At 43.4% G+C, this 26,312-nt stretch overlaps 1 protein-coding gene across 2 annotated transcripts in view; it reads right to left on the bottom strand.

The window, feature by feature from the left end:
• UNC5C (unc-5 netrin receptor C) overlaps window positions 1–26,312 on the bottom strand; it is a 389,368-nt gene that overhangs the window by 21,915 nt on the left and 341,141 nt on the right. For both annotated transcript variants that reach the window (XM_050791748.1, XM_050791749.1), the window contains 2 exons: window positions 16,777–16,945; window positions 13,615–13,848 (listed from right to left, as the gene is read on the bottom strand). In XM_050791748.1, coding sequence (XP_050647705.1) covers window positions 13,615–13,848; window positions 16,777–16,945 — 403 coding nt within the window. The remainder of the gene's footprint in view (window positions 1–13,614; window positions 13,849–16,776; window positions 16,946–26,312) is intronic.

The following is a 26,312-nucleotide window of genomic DNA, read 5'->3' as shown; positions in this document are numbered from 1 at the left end:
ATATACAAATCAATAAGACATGGCTTTACAGTTCAGTGTTTTCCTCTGCTTCCTCTTCCTGGGAACATTCATTCAACATCAGTGAGACACGTTAGGCTGCCAGGAACCATGTCAGGTCTGGAGCACACAGACAAGTAAGTCCCTGTCACTGCCTTAAACTGCCAGTGGGCTAATGGTCCATGGGGGTTGGGGGGTGACCTGTAAACATGTAACCACAACACAGTGTGCTCAGCTCTAAAACCACTTCCAGACAGGCTGCTTTTGAATCACAAAGGTTAGGATATTTCACACACCTTAAAAAAGAATATGAAGAAAATATATTTAAGGTCAAAAGATTTGGGATGACTTAAGAGAAATATCGTGACCCTGGAAAGAAATGCTATAGTAAGGATGCGGATCATCTGGCCTCTTTGTTCTCAGAAACCGGAATGTCAACTTCCTTTGCAGAAGGTGTTCTTTCTGCTGGGAGTTCCCCCACCTCAGTGGCCTGGTCTGGCTCTAGGTGAATCCACCTGTTGCTTTGATCCCCTTGCTTTGCTTCTGTGAGAAGGGAGACAGTTTCTGACTTCCTTTTACAGTTCTTTTTTTCAAAATATTTTTAGAGACCTTCTTGCTGGCTCTGCAGCCCAGGCTGGAGTGCAGGTGGCACGATCATAGCTCACTGCAGCCTTGACCTTTGTGCTCAAGCAGTCCTCCCACCCCAGCCTCCCAAGAAGCTGGGACTACAGGCTCATGCCACTGCACCTGGCTACTTTTAACATTTTTTGTAGGGACAAGGTCTTGCCTTGTTGCTCAGGCTGTTGAACTCCTGAACTCAAGCAAACTTCCCACTTCAGCTTCCCAAAGTGCTGGGATTACAGGCATAAACCACTGTGCCCAGACCCCCTTGTACAGCTCTATCTGCACTCCTCTAACTTTTCCTTGCAAAGACACCCTCAAGAGTAGGTCATTAATAAAGGTGTCTGTAGCCCATGCACATCTACACATGCGAACCATCAGAGTCACCAGAAGCAGGCCATCTGCCTCACAGCCCAGCGTCCGCCAGGGATCTGAGCAATCCTGTGGGAGGGCCTCTTTCCTCAATGCGGGCGCCGCCTCCAAAGCAAACTGGCCGGCCCTGAGTGAGGGCTGTATTGATTCAGGGAGCCTGTGAGGGATTGCTCCAAAGGCAGGGACAAGAGATTCCACAGTAGAAACAAGCAGCTTTCACAATAACCAATTAAACCAAGACATTATCCATGCCAAGCCATTAGCCTGGGCCACTTAAAAGCCACAATAAATCCAGGCTGTTTTAAAGGCTTGTGTGCACAAAGGAGGCACCTCTGGCCTGCACCCAGAATGTTTCCAGGCTCTTAGATGAGAGGATCTCCCCTTGTTAAGGCCTGACAGAGAGGCAGGAGGGAGGATACATCTGCCAGCCAAGCCACTCCTCCACTCTGGCCTGTCCAGCCCCCGAGATTCCCACTCTGCATTATGTCCGGGTTAGATTGCATCTGCCTCATCTGCTTCTCTTGTTCTCTCTCTGCCTGTTCCTTCCATGCCTGGGCAAATTTCCATTAAATATCAGGCTCACAGCTATTGCTCACTGGGAGCCCCCAGGCAACAGAGTGGCATATACTTGGATGCTTTGAAGTACATCTATAAGAGTATGACAAGTCTGCCCCCAGGGTCCAGGCTGAAGCTGAGTTACAGGGCCCTGCAAAGTGGTGATTTCGTGCAAAAAATTGTGAGGTGCTAGGGCCCCACAGCAGGTCTGGTGGGCTAGTGCTCCAGACCCTGGCTTTGTTGCCTACACCCTCTGCTCGCGCTCCCCACCAACCCCACTTTGTGCTCACCCTCCTCCTCTATTGACCTTTCTCCCTTGCTCTCCCTCCTCCCCTGCTCGCACTCCTCTCCTGCTTGCCCTCCTCCCCTGCTCAACCTCCTCCCCTGCTCACCCTCCTTCCCTGCTCATCCTCCTCCCATGCTCACCTGCTCCTCTGTTCACCTCCTTCCCTGTTCACCTCCTCCCTTTCTCACATCCTCCTCTGCTCACCCTCCTCCCCTGCTCACCTATTCTGCTCACCTTCCTCCCCTGCTCACCTTCTCCCCTGCTCACCTCTTCTGCTCACCCTCCTCCCATGCTCACCTCCTCCCCACTCATCCTCCTCACCTTCTCACCTCCTCTGTTCACCCTTCTCTCCACCTCCTCCCCTGTTCACCCTCCTCCCCTGCTCACCTCTTCTGCTCACCTTCCTCCCCTGCTCACCTTCTCCCCTCCTCCCCTGCTAATCCTCTTCTCCTGCTCACCTCTTCTGCTCACCTTCCTCTGCTCACTCTCTTCCCCTGCTCACCTCCTCCTTTGCTCACCTTCCTCCCCTGCTCACTTCCTCCCCTCCTCCCCTGCTCATCCTCCTCCCATGCTCACTTCTGCTCACCTTCTTCCCCTGCTCACCTCCTCCCTTTCTCACATCCTCCTCTGCTCACCTCTTTTGCCCACCCTCCTCTGCTCACCCTCTTCCCCTGCTCATCCTCCTCTCCTGCTCACTTCTTCTGCTCACCTTCCTCCTCTTCTCACCTCCCCTGCTCATCCTCCTCTCCTGCTCACCTCTTCTGCTCACCTCCTCCCCTTCTCACCTCCTCCCCTGCTCACCTTTTCCCCTTCTCAACCCCTCCCCTGCTCACCTTCTCCCCTTCTCAACTCCTCCCCTGCTCAACCTCCTCTCCTGCTCATCCTTCTCTCCTGCTCACCTCTTCTGCACACCTCCTCCCCTTCTCACCTCCTCCCCTGCTCACCTCCTCCCCTGCTCACCTCCTCCCCTTCTCACCTCCTCCCCTGTTCACCTTCTCCCCTGCTCACCTCCTCTCCTGCTCAGCCTCCTCTCCTGCTCAGCCTTCTCTCCTGCTCACCTCTTCCCCTGCTCACCTCCTCCCCTTCTCACCTCCTCCCCTGCTCACCTCCTCCCCTTCTCACCTCCTCCCCTGCTCACCTTCTCCCCGCTCACCCTCCTCTCCTGCTCACCTCTTCTGCTCACCTCCTCCCCTGCTCACCTCCTCTGTTCACCCTCCTTCCCTGCTGACCTCCTTCTCTGCTCACCTCCTCCTCTGCTCACCCTTGCCCTGCATAACAACTTGCCCCTCTCTCACACCACTTTCCCAAAATCGCACCACCTTCTTCCTCAAGGCATGTGTTACGCCTTCCAGTTTTTCAAGGGGCGATTATGTTATTTGTAGATTATCTAGTCCATAGCTTCTTTCTCTCCCTCTCTGCCTCTGTCTTGTTTTCTCTCCAAATACTTTTCTGTCATTGTTTTCTTTCCCTTTTTAGAAGCAGTACAGGCTATAGAAAGGATGAAAGAAATGATTAAAGTTAAGTTTCATATAACCCACTGAAATCTCTCTTGAAGGGAAGGCTGGAAGGCGCTGAAATCCAGGTTGTTTCACTCTGCTAGCCTTTTTTTTCTTTTTTTTTTTTTCTTTGAGACGGAGTCTTGCTCTGTCACCCAGGCTGGAGTGCAGTGGCACATCTCCGCTCACTACAAGCTCTGCCTCCCAGGTTCACGCCATTCTCCTGCCTCAGCCTCCCAAGTAGCTGGGAATACAGGCGCCCGTCACTGCACCCGGTTTTTTGTATTTTTAAGTAGAGAAGGGGTTTCACCGTGTTAGCCAGGATGGTCTGGATCTCCTGATCTCATGATCCACCCACCTCGGCCTCCCAAAGTGCTGGGATTACAGGCGTGAGCCACCGCGCCCGGCCCTAGCTTCTTTCTTTATATTGTTTCTGGATGTTATTTGTCCAAGCAGTCTTCATGTTTGAGAGAAACACAGAACCACACATTGGCTAGATTTACTGCTGCCACGAGGCCAGGCATCAGCAGCAGGAGCATGAGCAGGTGGAGGTAGATACTGAGGAAATGTCGCTGAGATCGCTACATGGAGAGGACAGAACAGAAGGCAGGAAGCCAAGCAGCGGACAGCCTCGCGCTCTGGCTGTTTTTTAGTTTGGTTCGGCTCTCTGGCTCCTGGAGATAGAACTGCTCTCCATGCTGGAGCCAGCACAGGAGGCTGAGTTGTACTGCAGTGGTGCCCCACCTTCACCTTGATTCTGGGACGCAGACAAAAAGAACAGACCAGCAAACGTGCAGCATGCCACTCATGTGAAACCTCAAAAGGCCAGCCCTCAGTGACTGTGCTGACTGGTGTTTAAAAAAAAAATCACATCTGCCATTTCATGGAACCTGCCTTTCTTCTGCTCATTCTTTAATCCTGTGTCGAAAACCTGCCCTTGTCATTTGGGGATGAGAAATCTGTGTCTTTGCTATGGTGGCTGTCACTGCTGTCTCTGTCACAGCTGTGGGGGCCTGTACTCCACCAAAGCAGAGGCCAAAAAGAGCGGCCATCCTTCTCTCCTCTTCCCTGCCAGCTTTTCAGCGACGCTGCTCTCAGGCCCCCATGCGCTGTCTCCTCCTCTCCGGCTTTCGGGCCTCAGGCTGCGGAGCCGGGCAGTGGAGAACATCTGACTGTCAGCCCAGCCTCTCCCACCTGCTTGGGTCAGTGTCCCTGGCGCCCGGCCTGGCTTTGCTCCCTTCCCTTCCTGTGTTCACGCCAGGGTGCTCTGCTCTCCCCCTGAGTTTATCTGCCTTACTTCTTCCCTAATAATAACAAGGCTGGACTCTGGTGCCCATCTGCAAACATCTCCTCGTCAAGTTGCTTCGTTTCTAGGGCTCTGCCTGCTGTTCCCACAGCTGCTGTGGCCACGGATGCTTGGTCTGAGCTGCCACTTCCAGCCTGCACAGTCAGGGCAGTTTGCGACACTTTTAAAGCCAAATGCCAAGGGGTGACACTCATGCAAGTAGCATGTCACTTGTCTACCTCTGGGCATGCTCGTAGGGAAACGGTTCTCTCTCACATCTATGTATTAGGAATAGGACTTTTTAGGTTTTTCTAGGACTTCTGAAGCCATCTTGTGTTTCTTTTCTCCTGTTAACATGCTGTTTTTAATCTTCTGTATTAGTTTTCTACTGTTGCCATAAGAAATCGCCACTAACATAGTGACTTAAAAAATAACACAAACTGATGATCTTACAGTTCTGGAGGGTGGGAGTCTAACACAGTTCTCATTGAGTTAAAATCAAGGTGTGTCAGTGGGGCTGCCCTCCTTTCCAGAGCCCCAAGAGGAGAATCTGTACTGGGTCTTCTCCACCTTCCAGAGGTTTCTCACATTCTTTGGCTCACAGTCCCCTTCCGCTGTCTTCAAATCCAACAATGACAGATTTCTCTGAGCCTTTTTCCACAGTCATATCCCCTTCTGACCATAGCTGGAAAAAGTTCTCCACCTTCAAAACCATATAATTAGACCGGACTCACCCAGATGGTCCAGGATAATCTCCTCAAATCACACAATCATATCTGCAAAGACTCTTTTGCCATGTAAGGTAAAATACTCACAGGTTTTGAATATTAACGTGTAAACATCCCTGGGTGGTGGTGGTGGGGGGGTGTTATTCCGCATACAACAACTTCTGTTTTCTTTCTTTTCTCTCTCTTCAAAAAGTAAGTTCAACATAGCAAGTCATTTCTAAGATATATGATAGACCCAGGACCAGATTTCATAAGAAGATGATAAAAATGGGATAAATTTAGAGGCACCGAAAAGATCCCTGTGACTAAATATCTAACCAACCAGATTGCTATCAACCCTGAAACTCACCTCACAGTTAGATTCCAGTTAGATTTAATATCTTCCTTAAGCCATTATCTTCAAAATGCCACTGTAGTCTATATGCCCACCTAGGCATGGCAAACAGTGTCTGGTGTCTATTTTGTGCCAGGAGATTGAATAACTTTTATCTCCTTTAGAACTTCAAAGAGTCCTTGACGCAGACCAAATTACTCTCCTAAGAGGTCAAATTCAGCGACCAGGGTCACCAAGCTGATAAGTGGCAGAGCCAGTCACAGCAGCCAGCCCGACTCAAGCTCTCCTGCCGTACCATGCTCCCTCCCATACACACAGCAGCAGTGATGCACTAGAAACCTTTAATACACGTTTTGTTGTTGGTCTCTAACACACATGTTGCACATATGAATATATTAGTTTAACTCCAGAGGCCGGGATCCTGAAAGTATACAGGTAAGGCTATTTTTGAGGTTGTTTGTGGGAACTATAAGAATAGGTATGGATTCTTACTAGGATAATTCCAGGGAGGATCAGCCTTAGAAGACCTAGAAGAAGCAAGCATGAGGGGTTCAGAGTTCTGTAAGGTCACAACTTGCCATGGAGGAAATGCCAGGAGGACAGCAGTGAGGAAGGTGACAGGTAACAGGATAAAAATATAACCACCTTCTCCCTGTAACAAGCCACGTCTGACTGTCCATGACTGTGGCCCAAGAACATGAGCATCACACAATTCTCAGCTAGACTTCAGCCAACCTCCTTTCTCTCTCTTCACCTTCCGGTGTTTCTTTCATTCTTCTCTTCTCTTTTCACATAATACAATCTTTCACAGAGTTACTCTATTACAGCTGGGATTAGGGCACATGAAATTATCCAAGGAAGATCTTCTCCATGCCCCATGAGTCCATCAAAAAAAAAAAAAGCCAGGTTATGTTAATACACATTATTTGGTTTGTATCACATATACATTTGTCAGAAATTCAGTAAACATCATATACTGCCCATAATGTATGAAAATAACTCCTTTTTTATGTTCTGAATCTCAGAGTTTAGTATAAAACCCTTTATTCCAAAATGAGACTCTCATGTATTGTACCCTTTGGATGCCGGGAGAGAAATGACTTATTTCCACATAGATGTATGTTTCTCCCTAGGTGTTTTTAAACTTACTCCAAATATAACCTTGCTCTCTGTTAATTGTTGGTCTATTTATACTAGGATTCAAGTCTTTGCAAATAATGAAAGGAAAACACCTTTTTCATTAATCACCTGAAGACGGGGGAAAAAGAAAAGCTCTGATACACCAAACTCAACCTTTTCAATAGACTTGACCTCTCTATTTGAATTGATTCCAAACTATTCTCACAATTCTTAGCATCTTTATCCTTTTATGTGAACACAACTAGAGCATTGTTCCCAGTGGTCCTTCAAGCACATGCACAGGAAAAAGCCCTCCTGAAAGGCATAAAATAATTCCACTGTCGGCCATCAGCCTTGACTTCTGCTCTGGTAGTCACTGCCAACACGCTAATTCTGTATCAGTGCTTTCAAATTGCTAAACGCAGCTTTTAAGTTTCAGGTGACCATTTTTGCCCCAAGGCTTAACAAAACTCTGGGAAATTGTTACAAAAGCTGCCAAGCTCAAAGAGGTAGGTACGAAGAAGAAAAATGCATCACAGTTGCTTAAGACTGACTGCATTATCCATCCATATGGATAATATAAATAAATGTACAAATATATATATTTATGTAATATATATATTTATATTTTATATATTATATGTAATAATATATCTATATAATATATACTTATATAAATATATAATATAACCATATATTAATATAATGAATATATAAATATTTATATATTTTTTATATATAATATAAATATATATGTATATTATATGTATATATATTTATTATAATATAACAAATATATATTTATTATATATCTTATATATAATAAAATAAATAAAAATATATAATATATTTATATAATATATATTTACATATAATATAAATAAATGTATTATCTATCCACATGAATAATATAACCACATATAATAAAAAGTGATAATTAATATTCTTGAAATACACAGCTCTAGACATCAGGGCAGTCTTTTTGCAATAGCTCTCCTGGACTTAAGTACTCCACTGGGCCTCCATCTCTGCCCTAGTCCAGCATTTCTGTGGATTTTTCTGCAATTTGTAAAGAATCCCCAGCACATAGCAATTACTGTAAGAAAATATCAAATGCTGGTAAATGCAGCCTCAGGCATCATTTGCTATGCTGAAGATGGAGGAGGTCAGGAATTGGATTAAAGCACAAACAAGGAAGCAGAGATCCTTTTCATCAGAGTCAGAGGAAGTGAGAAGAGGCTGAAGTAAAAGGTTTGGAGGGTAGAGGACGGCAGCTGGGGGAGCTTTCATCGGGTGGTTAGGTCACTGCTAGGCACGATGTGGGCTTTAAAACAGCCAGGGACTTCCTGAGAGCGGAAGAGACCTGGAAGAACTGCCGTGGGAATCGGGGTAAGTCAGGAAGAGCTAAATAAAAGGAGTAAGGAGAAGCAGGGAAGGCATCCCTTAGAATAGATATCTTGAGAGTATAATAGACCCAATCAGAAATGTATGGTTTTTCATAACAACTCATCAGCCTGGAAGTAGAAGTAGCGGGCTTGTTCAGTGGAGGGTATCTTTGGTTATTGATACTAGAAAAGCCTGAAGCGCTCACAATGACGAGAGAGTTCAGTGTGGAAGTAAGTTTGCTGCAGATGCGAGTAAGAGCAGGGAAGGGTTTGTGGACTGGGAAACTGCAGCAGGTTGAGGGAGCCTCTCCTTTTTTTTTTTTTTTGAGATGGGGTGTCACTCTGCCACCCAAGCTGGAGTGCAGTGGTGTGATCTCTGCTCACTGCAGCCTCAGCCTCCCGGGTTCCAGCAATTCTCCCATCTCAACCTCCTCAGTAGCTGGGATTACAGGGGCGCACCACCACGCCTGGCTAATTTTTACATTTTTAGTAGAGACAGGGTTTCACCATGTTGGCCAGGCTGGTCTTGAACTCCTGACCTCAGGCGATCCACCTGCCTTGGCCTCCAAAAGTGCTGGGATTACAGGCATGAGCCACCATGCCCAGTGAGGGACCCTCTCCTTAAGAACAAAGGGTAGCTTCCATGCACCTTGTGGAAGAGAGAGATGGAAGGTCAGATGGTTGTGGTCAAAAAGGGGGAGTTTGACAGGTGGAGATCTTGGCAGTGGAGCAGTTGCTAATGAAGATGAAATCCAGAGCACATCTATACGAGTGAATAGACAATGTAAGATGTTGTGAAGGCTACTGGAATAAGTTTGGGCAGAGAGACTGTGATTTAAGTCATGACATTGAATTTGAGAGAATGATGGGAATAAAATGGATGGAAAGAAAGACCACAAGGCAAGTACTGCTAGGGCGGGATCCACAGAGGTCTGTGCAAAGGAACTGAAGTGGGTATGAGCAGCAGCAGAACCATCCAGCCTGGGCAGTGAAGAGATGCCCCAGAAAGGGTCATGGAGTATGAGAAGTACTGGTACATCTCCTCTTGGCCTTGGGTTAGTTAGGGGGTGCAGTCTTCACTGGAGGTATTGTGAGGTGTTACCAGGAAGATCTCCTGGCAGTTAATGAGAGCAGGTGGAGGAATGGGGGAGGGAATGATGTAAGGTTGTAGGAAAGTTTGTTCTTAGTAGAATTTTAATTCCAGAAAGATTTGGGAAAGTGTTTAGGATAATAGCTCTTAACTTTGGTGGCACAATAGAATAACCCAGGGAGTGCTAAAAACAAAACAAAACAAAACAACAAAACGACAACAACAAAAACACCCCAATACCCAGACCAATTAGATCCAAACCTGTGGGAGTGAGACCCTGGAGTGAGTTTTTATAAAAGCTTCCACCTGCTTCCTCTGTGCACTGAGAATTCCTGATTTTGGAAGAGCATGAGGGTGAGTCTGGAGGGGGGCAGGCCTGAAGGAGGAGGAGGCCTTCGGGAGGGACATTGCAAGAGGAAGTATTTCTGGGCAACGGCGGTTAGAGAAGCAACGAGATGGGAGAGAGTATGGTGGGAACATTAACAGGGTGGCAAGAAGGCAGAATTTTAGTAATAAAGGGCTTTTTGAGCTAATCAGCCCGAAGTTTCCAATTCAAGCGTGGGTGTGAGGAAGAGATGGCGTGACTGAAATAATTGTCTCTTCGGTATGTTGGAGAAGCCATTTACCTATAAGTAGGATTTTGGTATTTCTGCATTATTCAAAGGCCATGAGGTGCAAGAAAGCCTCATCCATTATTCATGTTTGTTTCAGGCTAAGTGCTAGATCCCCAGATGCTTAGAATTTATAAATGTCTAGTTAGAAAGCATTGACCATGATACAGAGTGCTCTTGAGTTGTTTTTGCTGCTTAAACCTGTTCATCAACTCTTTCTCACTATTGACCATTTGTGTCTTGAGTTCACTAATTATAATAATCAGAATTATTTTTATAAAATATTTTATTTTTGCATGTATTTGTCTGTGTTTGTCGGGAAGACAAGGTGCCTGGGAAGAGAACTATGTGTGTGCATATAAAATATGTAAATCAAACACTTCAAATATGATGTAGGTCTTCTATGCATGCTTTTGCAATGATTTTTCTTGAAACTGTTGAAAAACTTTGCCTTAATCAGACCCCATAGCTCCCTACAGATACCATTTTCCCTAATTTAAACCTAGCATGATTCCTATCCTGACAGTGCTTTGGATGTATCACATTTGCAAGGAATATAGAAGAAATAACCTTAAGCTTTACATTAGAGCTGTGTGTTCACAAATTTTATTCAACATCACAAAATCCTACAGGCTCGACTATCAAAATTATATGCACTAACCCAGGAGGCCTCATGCCTTCCCCAAGACCATGCTGGTCAAATCCACCACAGTGAACAGATGATGGCAACAGGCTCCTAGCTCACCTTCCTGTTTCCACTCGTGCCGTCTCCAGTCTTTTCGCCTGTAGCCTGCTTCCCAGGGAACCTATCCTGGAACACTCAGTATTCATAACCAAGCACTACTCTCTGAACGGAAGCTCCAGATGGAAATACCCTGATATTCAGAAAAACTTTCTTTCCTTGGCTTCCTTGACTCATTTTTCTTCCATTTCTATTCCTAATCTGGCTGTTTATCCTTCTTTAGCTCTTTTGCTGGCTGCCTTTCCTCCTCCCTTGCAATGCCAGGGCTTTCCTTGGTCCCCAGTCTCTAGGGTACGGGTCTTCAAGCAACTTCATTTAGGGGCAGATCAGCCAGGCTGCAGCCAATTGCCTGGGCATGAAGCCTGCTTTCTCCACTTAACAGCTGTGTGACCTAGAGCAACTTACTTAAACTTTCTGTGCCTTGGATGATACATCTATAAAGTGTAGATAATGGTGCCTTATAGATCAAATGAAGATTAATGAGTTAATATAAAATATTTAGAATTTTGCCTAACATATAGAAGCTCTCAGTCATGTTGATTATTTTTATGATTATCTTCTCCCTCTACTCTCTCTTGATATTCTCCCTGACCACTGTGGATAACAGTTATCAACATAATGTAGGTTTCTGAATCTCTATTTCAAGATCTGCTCTCTGTCCAGAGAACCATATCTATATTTCTAACTGTGCCTTGGGCATCTGTTTTAGATGCCCAATTCATACCTCTAATTCAGTATTCCAAAAGAAAAGGCACAGTTATGGACTGATGTCTGTGCCCCCCCAAATTCATATAGTGTAATCCTAATCCCTAGTGTGATAGTATTAGGAGGTGAGGCCTTTGGAAGGTGATTAGGTCACAAGGGTGGTGCCCTTAGGAATGGGATTAGTAACCTTGTAGAAGAGATCCCAGAGAGCTGTCTCCCCATCTCTCCACCACATGAGGACACAGCAGAATGCCAGCAGCCTGTCACCCAAAAGAAGGTTCCTCACCAGAGCCCACCCATGCTGGCACCTTGATCTCAGATTTTCAGCCTCCACACTGGAAGTCTGGGTTGGAACTGTGAGAAAAAAAGTTTGTTGTTTAAGTCACCCAGTCTGTGGTACTTTGTCAGAGCTGCCCAAACTGTCTAAGACAGGCACCATCTCAACACGCCAAGGCCTCCTGCCTCCTGAGTTTGCTTCTATGACTTAGAGGCAGGAACTTGACCTTCTGCCCCAACCCATTGAGCGTTCGTCATGGGATTCTCAAAAGGCCACTTGAGCAGGACCTTTTAGGCTTGTTCTCTTATCTCACTGCCCCATCACCATCCAGCTCCATCACCCGTTCCTGCATACTTTGACTCACCTTTTCACTGAAGTCAGGCTGATATTTCTAACATGTATTTTCAATCATGCCTTTTTTCTGTTTAAACCTATCCAATCCCCATTAACTCAATAACTGAATCCCAACTTCTCTCTCGGCCGTGAAGGTCCATCTAGACAAAATTCTTATCTTACCGGAAATAATATGCCTGTAGAGAGTCTTTTTTTTTTTTTTTTTTGGAGACAGAGTGTTGCTCTGTTGCCCAGGCTGGAGTGCAGTGGCAACATCTCGGCTCACTGCAACCTCTGCCTCCCAGGTTCATGCCATTCTCCTGCCTCAGCCTCCCAAGTAGCTGGGACTACAGGTGCCCACCACCACACCTGGCTAACTTTTTTGTATTTTTAGTAGAGACGGGGTTTCACCATGTTAGCCAGGATGGTCTCCATCTCCTGACCTCGTGATCCACCCACCTCAGCCTCCAAAAGTGCTGGAATTACAGGCGTGAGCCACCGCGCCCGGCCAAGGGTCTTTATTTATTGTTTACTTCTGTGTTTATTCATGCTGTTCCCTCCACCTAGGAATCCTGTATTTTTCCCTTTACTGTTGCTGGTCAAAACCTAATCCTCCATTAGGGCTAATCATCAAATGTTAGCTCCTTTTCAGATTCCCTCAAAGTAATAATGCCTCTGTCTCCTGAGCCCCCACATAGCACTTTGCATGTCAGCCACTGTGGCATTTCTCACCCTCTGACTTACCTCCTCAGCCTTGGCATACTTTTTTTTTTTTTTTTTTTTTTTTTTTTTTTTTTTTTTTTTTTTTGAGACGGAGTCTCGCTCTGTCGCCCAGGCTGGAATGCAGTGGCCGGATCTCAGCTCACTGCAAGCTCCGCCTCCCGGGTTTATGCCATTCTCCTGCCTCAGCCTCCCGAGTAGCTGGGATTACAGGCGCCCGCCACCTCACCCGGCTAGTTTTTTTTTTTTGTATTTTTTAGTAGAGACGGGGTTTCACCGGGTTAGCCAGGATGGTCTCGATCTCCTGACCTCGTGATCCGCCCGTCTCGGCCTCCCAAAGTGCTGGGATTACAGGCTTGAGCCACCGCGCCCGGCGGCATACTTCTTTTATTCCTCCTTTTATATCATAACTTCTTCAAAGGCACTTACTATATCCCTTAAAGCTTCGAATGGGATAAAATGGATGGCAATAATCACACCAGGAATTAAGCTCATTTATTCTGCAAAGCAGCAGCCTGTTGTCAAATGCTAACCCGCTCCCTCGCAGCCCTCATAAAAAGAATGGGAACGCATATAAATGAAGCAGCACACCAGAGGAACATACAGTGTGAGCAATTATGCCAATTCCTTTTATAGGAAGAATGCAGCTGAGATAAACATGGAAGCCGATTATTTACCATCCACGGGTCTCGTTGCCAAATTCTTCTAAATTTTTCATTAAAAGAAATCAAGGAAGGTAAACAAAGTAGCCCTTGGGAGGAATCAGTGTAAACAGCTCATATATCCGCGTGGCCTCAGAGAAATGTCTATCTTTTTCAACTGCCTCCTTTGGGGCCAAACACATGTGTCCACACACTTGGGTGCACACACAGAGCCACGTCTCCAGGTGTGCACAGCCGTGCAAAACCTTGGCTTCCAGGTGAAGGTGAAGAGGGCAGGCTAGGTGGGAGGCACTTACCTTCAGGGCATCCTGGGTGTCATCCAGACAGTAGACTCGGATGCTGTACTCCAGCGAGGAGCAGCACAGGGGCCCAAAGATGGCCAGCTTCAGGCGCTTCGCAGCCGCTTTGGTGGTGGAATGCCCGACCAGGGCGTAGGTGCTGAGGTTCTCTGTGAGGATGTGGCAGGCCTCTGCGTCCAGCTGAATGTAGCAGGGGGTGGTAAAGTTTTCCTCCCCGACCACCACCACATCCTGGGGGACAAAAAGGAAGGGCCATGGCTAAGCCACCCAGGACGCATGCTGGCCACCAGGGATGGTGGTGAATGGCAGTGGGTAGAGCAGGACCTATCCTTTACTTGGCCTTTTTCTCTCTCAGATTTTATAATCTGTTTACTTAAGTTCTTCATCATTGTATCTCTTTCTACCATTGTCTTTACACTGAGAATATTCTTTATTTAGATGTCCTTCAGTTTGCATCTTTTGATCTTCTAAGAATCTACATTTTCCCTAAAAATCTGTACGTGTGAAAAGAATTAGATAAATTAAAGAACTGTGCAATAATATATTAATATGCAATTCTACTATATTCTTTCAAAACTCATCTGACAGTTTCTTCCTACAGAAATACACTGCTTTTTCTAAGTAATCTTGGCTGTCAGGTTCTAAGAAAAGCAAGACATGACAAATTCCATGACACATAAGATACATTTCTCTGTTACTTTGTATGTGTCATTAAACAGTCTACTCTTTCAGACATTGAAAACATTTAGCATGAAATAAAAATAAATGGAAGTGATTTTTATTTAAAAAAAAACAGTTACTAATTCAACCAAGTTTTGATTCATCTATATGGTTCAGGCCACAGAATACATTAGCCGAAAGACCACGTATGGGATGCAAAAACCAAGGGTTGGGATTCTGAATGCATCTTGGGGCAACCAGGTACCAGAGGCATGTGAAGCAGGCAGGGCCACAGACAAGGAGGAATGATGGAGCCTGTGGCGAACCAGAGCGCGTGCCTATCTAAAGAGCTCAGCCTCTGCTGGGCTTTGGCCTATGGCTGCTATGCAGGAATGCAGGCCAAGTATGGACAAAGCCTCACATGTTCCAAGACAGACTGGAGGTTCAGATTTTAATGTGAAATCTTCCAACTTTTAATGAACTCAAATTTAAAAGAAAATTTCAGGCAGGAGAAATCCACGTGTGAGCATGAGTCAGTCTCTGCACTGTCATAGACAGAGTCAGAAAGTCTCTCTGCAGGGGCAGGATTCATGTCGACTTTGCTTCCCACTGTATTCCAGTGGGTCTGGCTCAGGATGAGTGTCCCACAACCATTTGCTGAAACAGTGAATGAACACTTTGTTATACATTTAGTTCAGAGGGCTACACAAAGATGTGAAAGAGGTCGCCACCTAGGTTATTATTTATTATGCCTTGCAACATGATCTGAGCTATAATAAGAGCTGTGTTTTAACAGCATCAGTGAAATAATTTCTTCTACTGAAACTATGCCCCCAGAGGAAGTCTCTAAAAAGGAAAAGAGAGAAAGAAGCTCAGAACCTCCAGGTTTATTTCAGTCCCAAAAGACACCTGGAAAGAAGCTGCTTTCTCCAGGGCAAAGGAAACCCTCTGGTATCCCCTAGTGGTGACATGGTACAGAAAGGTTCCTAGAAGACATGGCCAAAGAGTAACGATGCCCATGTCCCAGTCAGTCACAAGTACAAGGGGGCTTCCATGAGGACTGTCCTCTTCTACTTTCCTCATCTACTCAGTTTATTGTTACTGTTGTTGTTATTGTTACTACTCAAACCCAGAAACGGATAGGGTAATAGGAAGAGAATCATGCAAACAATTTAGGATCACTTTGGATTAAAGGATGTTTTTCAGATACATCATTTAAAGCTTAAAGAGAATTAAAGTTAGATCTGGTTAAATCTGGTCTTAACTCAGCATAAAGTATATTTATTTATTTATTATGTACGTTTTGGCAAGCAGTGATCCCCCGATATGGTCAAGAGTAGAACATGCCCCTAGGAGGGAAATCCCAGTGAATCCCAGGGATGCTCTCATACTCTTCTACATCTAATACTATATTTTCTTAAAATATTAGGAGCTGGAATCTTCATGTGTATCTTTTCTAAAAATTTTTTTCCTAAAAAATTATCATAACTAATCACAAAGCATATAATATATACTTTGCATATTATAACTTCCTATTTTATATGCTTTACATTTTATACAACTATAAATATAAAGTATAGTTTTAAAATTATTGAATATTTTTGGATAAACATATTACTGAAATATAGGTGCTAAGTGGGGGGTTCTAATATAAAGAACTGGACTTGTCTTTAAGAAGTTATGGTGGCAACAGTCGCAGAGAGCCAGAATACTGCGGATTTTCTTCCTTCTAGTGGAGCTTTGGAGACATACCCTTTCTGTTTTTCAAGCTTAAGTTCACAAGAACTATATCCCAGGTACGTGTCTGCAAGTAAGTGCCTAACATTTTCTGACCCAGTTGCAACGTTTTTGTGCTGCAAATTATATACATATATATGCATGTATATATATATATTTTTTTTTGAGATGGAATCTCACTCTGTCGCCTAGGCTGGAGTGCAGTGGTGTGATCTCAGCTCACTGCAACCTCTGCCTCCCAGGTTCAAGTGGTTCTCCTCCCTCAGCCTCCTGAGTAGCTGGGATTATAGGCGTGCGCCACTGCACCCAGCTAATTTTTCTATTTTTAGTACAGACGGGGTTTCTCCATGTTGGCCAGGCTGGTCTCAAACTCCTGACCTTATGATCCACCTGCCTTGGCCTCCCAAAGTGCTGGGATTACAGGCATGAGTCACCCCATAGACATCTATATGTATATATTATATATATACACATAATATATATACATATATATAATCTATATTCTGAAAGCGACATGTCTACAGCTCTTACATATACTTTTCCTATGAGTTATCTAATGAGTGACCATCATTTTCTGTGTGCTTATCAATCAGAAGATATAACACTCAGGAACTAGTCTGCCTGCCTGTTTCTCTCTCATTTTGAGGGTGAGCTAAAATTCCACTCATGTTTTGCTTTATAAATAATAGGCCTTCCATAATTGCTCCTACTTATCTGCATGGACTATTCTTGCATAGCATCTTTATCCCGACAGCAGCTCACCTCCCACTGTCCCTGTGCTGCCTGGTTCTTGAGCAGTATCTTCCAGTCCTCGGTATTGGGGTCTGCGCAGTGATGCATAGTGAGGACGACAGGGCGGGTGAGCAGAGCTCCTGGGGGCCCACAGCTCACCACAGGGGTCAAAAGTGTCTGAGAGTCATCCATGGGTGGCCTGGGAGGAGAGCAGAGCATGGCATCAGTGACATTTCCATTGTACTTATGAACTATACACTTGGGTTCTGAATGCAAACAGGTCAAGTAGTTTTCTCTTGGAATTCTTTTTTTTTTTTTTTTCCGGGGTGTTGGGGAGAGGAAATGGGTGATACAGAATTAAATGCTCTTTATACCAAGACCTTGATCTTGCAGGACAGGAAGTCTTTATGATAACAACAAATTTGCCAGCATCTCTTTGATCCCCTTCCCTCCGACACCGGTCTTTTTGTGGTAGCTTCCTCTGAATTTATGTACAGACACTTTCAAGATGGAATGAGAATGAACAGAGTCCCTACGAAGTTACATAACCAGATTTTCTGATAATTCTTGCCACTGGTCTCACAGGGTTTTAAATACTTCTGTGGTTTCAGGACCTGACTTGAAAAATACTTTTAAAAAATCATTTCAGAATGAGGACACTCTAGAACTAAACTTAGTCCAAATGACTTTCCGGAATAATTTAGGCTAGTACAGCAGATTCATTATTTCAAATATGACTAGAAAGAATATAGAACTGTATTTATACAGCAACTTAAAATGAGATCTCTTTACTTGTGTAGTTCATACTCAGAGAATCGGGGCAGAAAGAATCCCAAAAATGCAGATTCTTTATTTTTATATATAAAAATTGCCTTACATCTTTTCCCTAGCAAGACTGTAATCAACAAGCAAATGGATAATTTAACCTAACCCATCAGTAAATTTGTGAAGATATAGCTCCAAAGGTGTTGAGTGGATTGCCCCAAGTCTCACAACTAAGTGCTAGTTAGTGCTGAGACGAACATAAATGCCTTCTCAATGACAATATTCAAACTCCTCAATCAGAATAGCAGAGCTTTTGAAATCATGAACTCACAGAATTTTAGAAGGGCCCTTGGTGGTCATTGGGCAGCACCTTCCATCCAGCCAGAACCCCTCTACAACATGGCTGATATATAGTTAGTGCTATAGACACATCCGGAATCGTGGTCCACTACTGCTAAAAGGTCACCTCGTTTACTATAAACTCAAATTTACAAAATATTCTTACTTAAAATGAGCACAGCCTGACTTCCTGAAATTTCTCGGTATGTATCCTTGGTTTGCTTTCGATGCTACATTGTTTCATATACTTGGAGATCATTATGATGTCTCTACAGTCTTCTTTATTACAGACCAAACAACCTCAACGTTCCCAGCCTCAGCTGGAATAGCATGGTTTCCGGATCTCTCCTTGGGTTTCTATGTTCATTTTCATATGGATGCTTGTCATTGTCTTCCAGGTCCTCGTTAAAGTAGTGGCATCTTGGACTCAACACTCACATAGACAGTATGAGAGAACATTTTCTTTGATTTGCAATCTGTGTTTATATTCATGCCTCACAAAATTGTTGCTCTTGATTATTCCCAATCAAGGAATTACTTATAAATATTATTTAGCAGGCTCCAGTTACATGGGAAGATGGAGATAGTATGGTTAAGCATTTCCTTTATAAAATGAAGCAATGCAGCTCCAAGGAAGTTAAGAAATTTGCTAAAGCTAACCACTCTAAGTATTCCTAACATGAAAGGCTCTTAGGCTAAGTCTAAGGATGTGGTTCTCAGGCTAAGTCTGGTTCCATGATTGTAATGATGGCTTTTAAACCTAGGTACAGAAATTTATATTTAGCTTTTCATTTGCACTTCATAGTTTCAAGGTAAATTTTGGTTCATCTATTTCTTAATGCTGTATCTTCCCTCCAAACATTGGCTATCTCTTCTAGTCTTTTCTCCTTCCTAAATCTGATATGCTTGCCATTTATCTTCTCATTCTAACCATTGATAACTTTGCAACACAAGAATAGAGCAAGGGCAGAGACCTTTTCAATGACACCATTTTAAACCTCTTTCCAGTCTGACATGAATACTTTGAGCTATTTAGTTCCACCAAATATAAACCCAGTAAATGGACATTGTTCCGTTCACATTTTTTGATTGAATTCACATATACATCACAAGGGACATATACAACTCCTTTATAATTGCAAAGGTCACTTGAAATGGATTTTTCTCTAGTTTTTGTTTGTGGTTTACCCATTATTTATTACATATTCCAGAAGTTAGCTTTTATCTATGGGTACCCTTGTTGAACACTCAATGAATGGTGGCAGTTATTATTATTTTTAATATTGTTGGAAGACAATTATCCATGGATTTCTCATGTTTATGCATGGATGTTTGTATAGCAATTACCTTGAAAGAGAAAGACAATGTCTACTTCTGGAGCAAATGGCAGGCATGTCTACTCATTATAAAAGACCCAGGTTCCCTAAGCTCACAGGTCCTTTTCTGGAATGCAACCATTGAGTGTGTAGACTTCATCTGAACATTTTTGCATCACCATTTCTAAAATGGGGCTCACAAAATTGGCACAAAAATGATGGTACTCTGTATAATGCTATCGCTGTGGGTAGTAAGCTGTCCGTTGTCTCTGATCCACACATCTTGTGTCTTTTATTTTTATTTTATTTTTTTTTTTGAGACGGAGTCTCGCTCTGTCGCCCAGGCTGGAGTGCTGCGGCCGGATCTCAGCTCACTGCAAGCTCCGCCTCCCGGGTTCCCGCCATTCTCCTGCCTCAGCCTCCCGAGTAGCCGGGACTACAGGCGCCCGCCACCTCGCCCGGCTAGTTTTTTTTTTTGTATTTTTTAGTAGAGACGGGGTTTCACCGTTTTAGCCAGGATGGTCTCGATCTCCTGACCTCGTGATCCGCCCGTCTCGGCCTCCCAAAGTGCTGGGATTACAGGCTTGAGCCACCGCGCCCGGCCATCTTGTGTCTTTTATCAGCATGCATACAACTGTAGCAGCTAACTTGGTAGCTCACAAGCAAGTTTAAGTCTTAGAGCTTTCACAGTTGACTATTAGTTCTAAGAACACAATTAAAATTTGGTATCTGTTCCCCTTAATAACTCTTGGCTATCACTGCTTCCTCTCTTGTTCTAAAATTGCACTAGGATCTCACTAACCTATGGCTTTTCTTTCTTGCTATTTAGAAAACCAACACAAATTTTACCTACTTTTAGTCTTTTAAGAGCATTTCCTTTCTCTTTAAATAACAATACCCTTTCCTCCATTAAATCTAAAGTTATTTAGGTACTTGGGAATGTACTTAAATTTGGAACTATAGGGTTATTGGGAGCAACCTGAGACCTCATTACTATCCCCATTACCACCTTGGTTTTCACTTTCTCTTAACCCAATTTGTCCTTCTTCCAGTGTGAAATTCACTCTCTAAGAACACAAGTCAAGTTCTACTTTCACCGCGTCATAGTTAACACTATACTATCTGCCTTAAGCGGTGACTTCATTATTGCTTAATTCTATTTTTTGTATCCTGGAGGGGGAAAAAAAACAATGATTGCATTTTTCTGAGCACTACTCTTACCTTCCAGTTACAAGTGTACCTTGAGAAGTGAACATTAAACTTTTAAGAAAGTAGACTAGAGTGGAATCTATTCCAAGTGGTCCTTGCAATATAGTTGGGGATTGGAAACATCTATCTCTCAGTCTGGTGTTAGCAGCCGGTGCTTGAGGCAGGAAGGAGGAGGGGTCCTTCTCACCACTGACTTGGAACAGAAGGGAGAAGGCTCCCTGCTGGACTGGGGAGCTGTCAGACCTGTACTCTCCAAGTACACCCCTGGCATGCAATATTGATGGGCACCATTCTTGGAGGAGGGATAGCAAGGGAAGGAGGGAGGAAGGAGGGGCAGTAGGTGTCAAAAGAATTTATTAACCCAGTGAGGTGCAAGAATGTAATGAATAGGGAAGTGGTGAAGTGGAATTCTTAACAGGGAATGAAAAACAAAGAAGAAATAATAATAAGATTCTCTTATAGGCTTTCAAGATGAGAGAAATAACATTGAAATTGGAAATATCTGAGCATATATGGAAGGAGTTACGCAGGATAAGATTTAACTATGTGAAAACTAAGGTCAGAGTGTGTAACACATTTCCTTTATTTATACAAAGGAAGCTATTAAATGACACAGAAGAAAATAGCAGAAAATAAATATCTCGGATTCATGTTTTTGCAGAGAACGGCTTCCCTCTTTATGTCTTATGTGTTTTCTAAGCAATTCAAGTAGTCTGTAAATATTAATTGCAGATGATATGGCAATGAACATAGAACAAAAATTAGCTGCAGAAGCAGCAATTAAGTATAAATTTCAGCAAAGAACAATGATTAAAATTTTAAATGTTTTCCGAAGTCCAACAAGGATAATATTCAAGTAAATGATGGATGGGTGCTGAGTCCTCTAGGGACAAAGCCCACAGAGAGAAATTTCAGTTTTCTGTCAGAAATATTTTCTCATCTTTTGCTTGTTGCTGTCAGTGAGGAGAACTTTTTTTTTTTTTTTTTTTTTGAGATGGAGTCTCGCTCTGTCGCCCAGGCTGGAGTGCTGCGGCCGGATCTCAGCTCACTGCAAGCTCCGCCTCCCGGGTTCCCGCCATTCTCCTGCCTCAGCCTCCCGAGTAGCTGGGATTACAGGCACCCACCACCACGCCTGGCTAGTTTTTTGTATTTTTTTTTAGTAGAGATGGGGTTTCACCGTGTTAGCCAGGATGGTCTCGATCTCCTGACCTCGTGATCCGCCCGTCTCGGCCTCCCAAAGTGCTGGGATTACAGGCTTGAGCCACCGCGCCCGGCCTCATCAGTGAGGAGAACTTCTAATCAAGAGTGCATAGTTTACAAAATTTTCACATAAGCCTTTGCATTTGCTGCCATGGTACACTTGTAAGATAGTGTATGTCTTTTACCTCTTTTCTAGAAGAGGAAATTGAAATCTACAGATATTAACACACTTGCCTAAGGATGCAAAACTGGGTAGGTTTCAAACACAAATCATTTAATTTCTTTCACACGATGCCGTATTTTGGGTTGCTTAGAGTGGGTTTAAGTCCTTGCGAAAATATTCCTGTCTGTTTCCTAGAGCAGGCTCAAGGAAAGAATCTGTCTCCATCCACCTCTGTGGGAACAGGAGGTGCCTTCTAGTGATGGACATGTCTTTTGTCTGGTCCCTTAGGATGATAATCCCACCCTAGGCTCAGCTGCCTTTTAAAGCACAGGCCTTCACACATAACTGGCAACTTGAAATATTTGCACTCTAGGTACCTGACAGGGAATATCTAACTCACTTGCTATCAAAAACTCAATTGTGCAAAAATAATATTTATGAAAGCCACTCCGAAGGGCGTGCCACCATTTCCCTAGACAGGCCAAAATCTACCCCTGGATTAAGCCAGAACTGATAAGCATTATGCTTATCTACCTCCACTGAGGGACACTGATAGAAGCGGCCCTTGAAGCTCATTGCTGTTTTTCTTTTAAGTATGCTGTTCATTGCATTAGCAAAATGTCTTCTTTATGAGGAACCAAAGGAAAAATAATTGAGTTTCTTCTGAGAATATTTTTTTCCCTCATGGACATGCGGATCTTGTAATTTAACACATCCCCTCCTTGAAAGGCTTAGAAATAGTAAATTCACGACCTGGTACTAGCAAATGTGCTGGGAATTATACCAACTATTTTATATTCTAACTGCTCGCCTACTTTATCTTATCTTTTATAACTTTATTTTCCCCATTTTCTTACCTTTTTATCCACTTACTTAAATTTATTCCTCTTATTGAGAAGAAGTGTTTTCATAAACTACCTTGAAGCATTTCTTTATAAGTGGGATTTCAATAAATGAACATTGTCAAGAACAGTATGAGGATAAGATTTAAATATACCTGGACTCACTAACTCCCACCGTTAGCCTTTTTATAGCTCTCTCCTTTCAAACTGAGGAACTTGAGGCTCATGAATGAGAAAGGACTCTACTAAAAGGAGAAAGATCACTGTGTTTCCTTGAGACAGAATAATGTCAGCTACTATTTTACAAAGTTCCAAAAAATAACATGATAAGTCAATCTATCTCTACACAATTACCTACACAGGGAATTTTGGACATTTATCCTCACACATTACTGTATTATTTATATTTAATAGATATATATGATAGTGTCAGTTGCCACACTACTATTTCACATCTTAAACTATTGCTAAGGGGATTTCACCAATTAAAAAAAAAAAATCCTAAACGCCACTAATGTCCCACAGTTGACAAATCTAACAATCTTTTTGTTGTTCTTCCTCTTTCTTTACATTTTTACTTTAATAACACCTCGTGTTAAGGCTCCATCTTGGAGCTCTCTTTATGTTTGATTTTTGAGAACCTATTTATACCACGGTTTTTTTTGCTACCCTTACAAACCTTCATACTTTCATTCAGAAATATTCATTGAGGAGCCACTACTCCTAACACCGTAATATGTTAAGTCCTGTGCTAGATGCAAACTCTTCATTTGCCTTATCCTTACATGCTCTGTCTAGTTTCTCTCATCACAGTCAAACCTTCGTAGGACTATTTCTTAAAGTTCTTTCCCCAGTTCTTTCTGCCCCTGCATGTTCTCGGCTGGAGGTTCCTTCCCTGCCATGACTTCACTTCCACGTGCCTAGCAGGAATCCACATTTCCACTCACACTGAACGCATCCAAACTGGAATCTGTCCTCTCCCCTGGAGCCACCGCTGCTTCTCACCTTTCTCACAATTCTCACAGCGCCCCAGGCTTGATTCTTGAATCTATTCTGTGCGTTCTGCCCCTCCTTTGCAACACTTCTAGCAAGCTGTGAAATAGTTTCTCTTCTGAAATAGATTCTCTTGATACCCTCCCCATTCTCTCAGACTGGGACCTGGGCTCACCCTCCGGCCTGGCTCCTCCTCCTCCTCTCTCCTCACACCTGCATTACTGCCAGGGCCCACCCAGGCACCAAGCCTTCTGGGCAAGTCCTTCTGTTCCCTCCACCGATGCATCCCGCGCACTGTCACCGGATCAATCTTTAAAAAGCGCTGCTATTCCTGTGTCACTCAGCTGCTCAGAAACTCCGTGGCTTCCCACAGTTTATAAAAAAGGTGTTCTATTTACCTTTGTATTTGGAATTTCTAAATTGATTTATTCACCTTTTGATAAAACTGTGAGGTGAGTACAGAATGCAGAGAAAAGGGAAAATCAACTTTCATATCTTCAACTCAAATTGTTTTCCTACAAGAATCGATACAGGACAAAATTTCAGTCTAGGTGGGGTTCACTTGTGCAAACTGCTACTAGAAACAAGGCAAAAAGGCCCATGTTAGCAGCATTAATTGTGGAAATTGTATCCACCAGGAAAACAAAGGCTTCTCCGCCTCTCCAGAGATCTGTGAAGCAGGAGAGGCAGAAATCCTGAGCACGGCCTTGCAGCTCTGCACCCTCTTTGGTCAGAGACCGCTTGTCCCATCTCTGTGGCTCATTCAGGCTGTTCAGCTGCCAGCTTGCACTTTCGCTTAGAGCATATTCCGTAATGATAAGTCCCCTCTTGTCACATTCACTATGCCACATGTAATTAAGTTCACGCCTCCCTTCAGACAATTCACATCCACAGATGACCAGCTGGATACCATCCAGCTGGAAACATACCCAGTTTGCGATGCAATAAAAGGAATCAGAGAGAAGGAAAATGGAGAAAAATGCTCAGAATTTTCCTACGAATGCATAGTAACATCACGGCTCCTGATGTCCTCACAGGAGTCTTCTCCCAAAGAAGTTCTGTCTTGTATCATGTGTGGATAGAAAGGATCTTTAGTGAGCAATAGAAAGTGTCTCCAAAAATGCACCATAATACGTAGGCAGAGGTTTGGTTTGTGCATTGGTGCGATGGAGGAGGATGGCACATTAGGAAGCAGAAAGTGCTTTGTGATCAGAAAAGCCTGAGTTTGAATTCTGCCTTGCTAAGGTATTAACTGTGAAACCTTGGCTATGGAACCCAATTCCCCTGTGCCTCAGTTTCTTCATCTTTAAAGTGGAGCTCATCACAGCTTGCAGAACGTAGTGAGAAGTAAATGAAATTAACAGTTTGCTGGATGAAGGGCAGGGATGCTTTGTATTACGACTATATCCTAAAGCACATTCTTGCCATTGTGTTTTACAATAAATATGTATCCGGTTCATAACAGAAAACTAGTGACAAGAAGACTTCTCATTTATCCGAAACAGTTATCCTCCTGTGTTTGTTCCTCGGTTCGTGGTCTCTGGTGCATATTTTCTTTTGAGATCTTGAGGTTTTCCTAGCTTCATTTTTATATACAGAACTTCTTTTATGAACACCAAATTCAACAGAGGAATTCCCTCTGCACCTAACTTCAGATGGTAGGCATAGCAAGGAGTGATTGATAGTTTCCTTTTCATTATAGTCAAAGGCAGAGGACCCTAAAAACAGAAAAGTGTCTAGCTTTATCAATTTTCTGTTTTCTCTTTCTTTCATCTAAAATGTACAATTATCCTGCTTCTGCTGCCAAGGAAAGTATGGCAAGAGCAGGCACGTGGATGCACACCTCTTTCAGCTTCAGCCTGTGCCTGCAGCAGCCCCTTAAGGCTTGATCTTCAGCTGCAGATAATGATAATCGGATGGAAAATAAGGAGCCCAGGCATCTTACTGTTAATCACCATAAAGCACAAGCGAATACTTATTTCTGTTTAAACAAAATGTCCATGCTGGCAAAGGCCTTGCTGGATAGATCTTAATGCTAACCTTGATTCCAGATGAGAGGAAGAAAAATAAAATAAAATAAAGAGATCGTGTAGTTTGCTAATCTTCTTTTCTCCTGATGCAAAAGAAGGGAGCTTTGAGAGCCTGTGAATGTTGCTTTGCATTGGGAATGAAAAAAATGAATATTTGATGTGAGTAAATACAAGCCTTTTAGTGATTTTCTGTTGCTCAAATTTAAGGCATGAATAATGCTCAAGAATTGTATTATTTTCTTTGACAGGCTAGTATTTATGTAGGTGGAAGTACACCACCCGAGGAAAAAAATGTTCTGGGTCACACCAATTATAAATGCCAATATCTCCACCTGAGAGCATAATAAAAAAGCTTTACAGCTAGTGAAGAACAAGACTAAACATGGATGTTTTTCTGAGGATGAGAGCTGGGAAAAGAAAAGGTATAATGCGTTATAATGATAACGTAGTTGTGCACCGTCACTCATGCTTTATACTCAGAGCTCAGGGCTGAGGAGCCAATGCTTTTCCCCTTGGGAGAAACAATGATAATTACATGATGAGGATCTCCATTTTAACAACATCTTTCATTTTAAGATCTCGGTGTACTTCAGAAGCATTAATCAGGCTTCTAAAGCACCATTTAACACACGCATTTTATATGGAAACTAATCAAGAAAGACCCAGAACGATTTGTGAAAGGCCAAAATGAAAATTGAATTTAGGACTT

Source organism: Macaca thibetana, chromosome 5 (genome assembly GCF_024542745.1).
Source record: "Macaca thibetana thibetana isolate TM-01 chromosome 5, ASM2454274v1, whole genome shotgun sequence".
Lineage (NCBI taxonomy): Eukaryota > Metazoa > Chordata > Mammalia > Primates > Cercopithecidae > Macaca > Macaca thibetana.
Note: the sequence above shows the minus strand (reverse complement) of the source record. Positions and strands in the feature narration are given on the sequence as shown.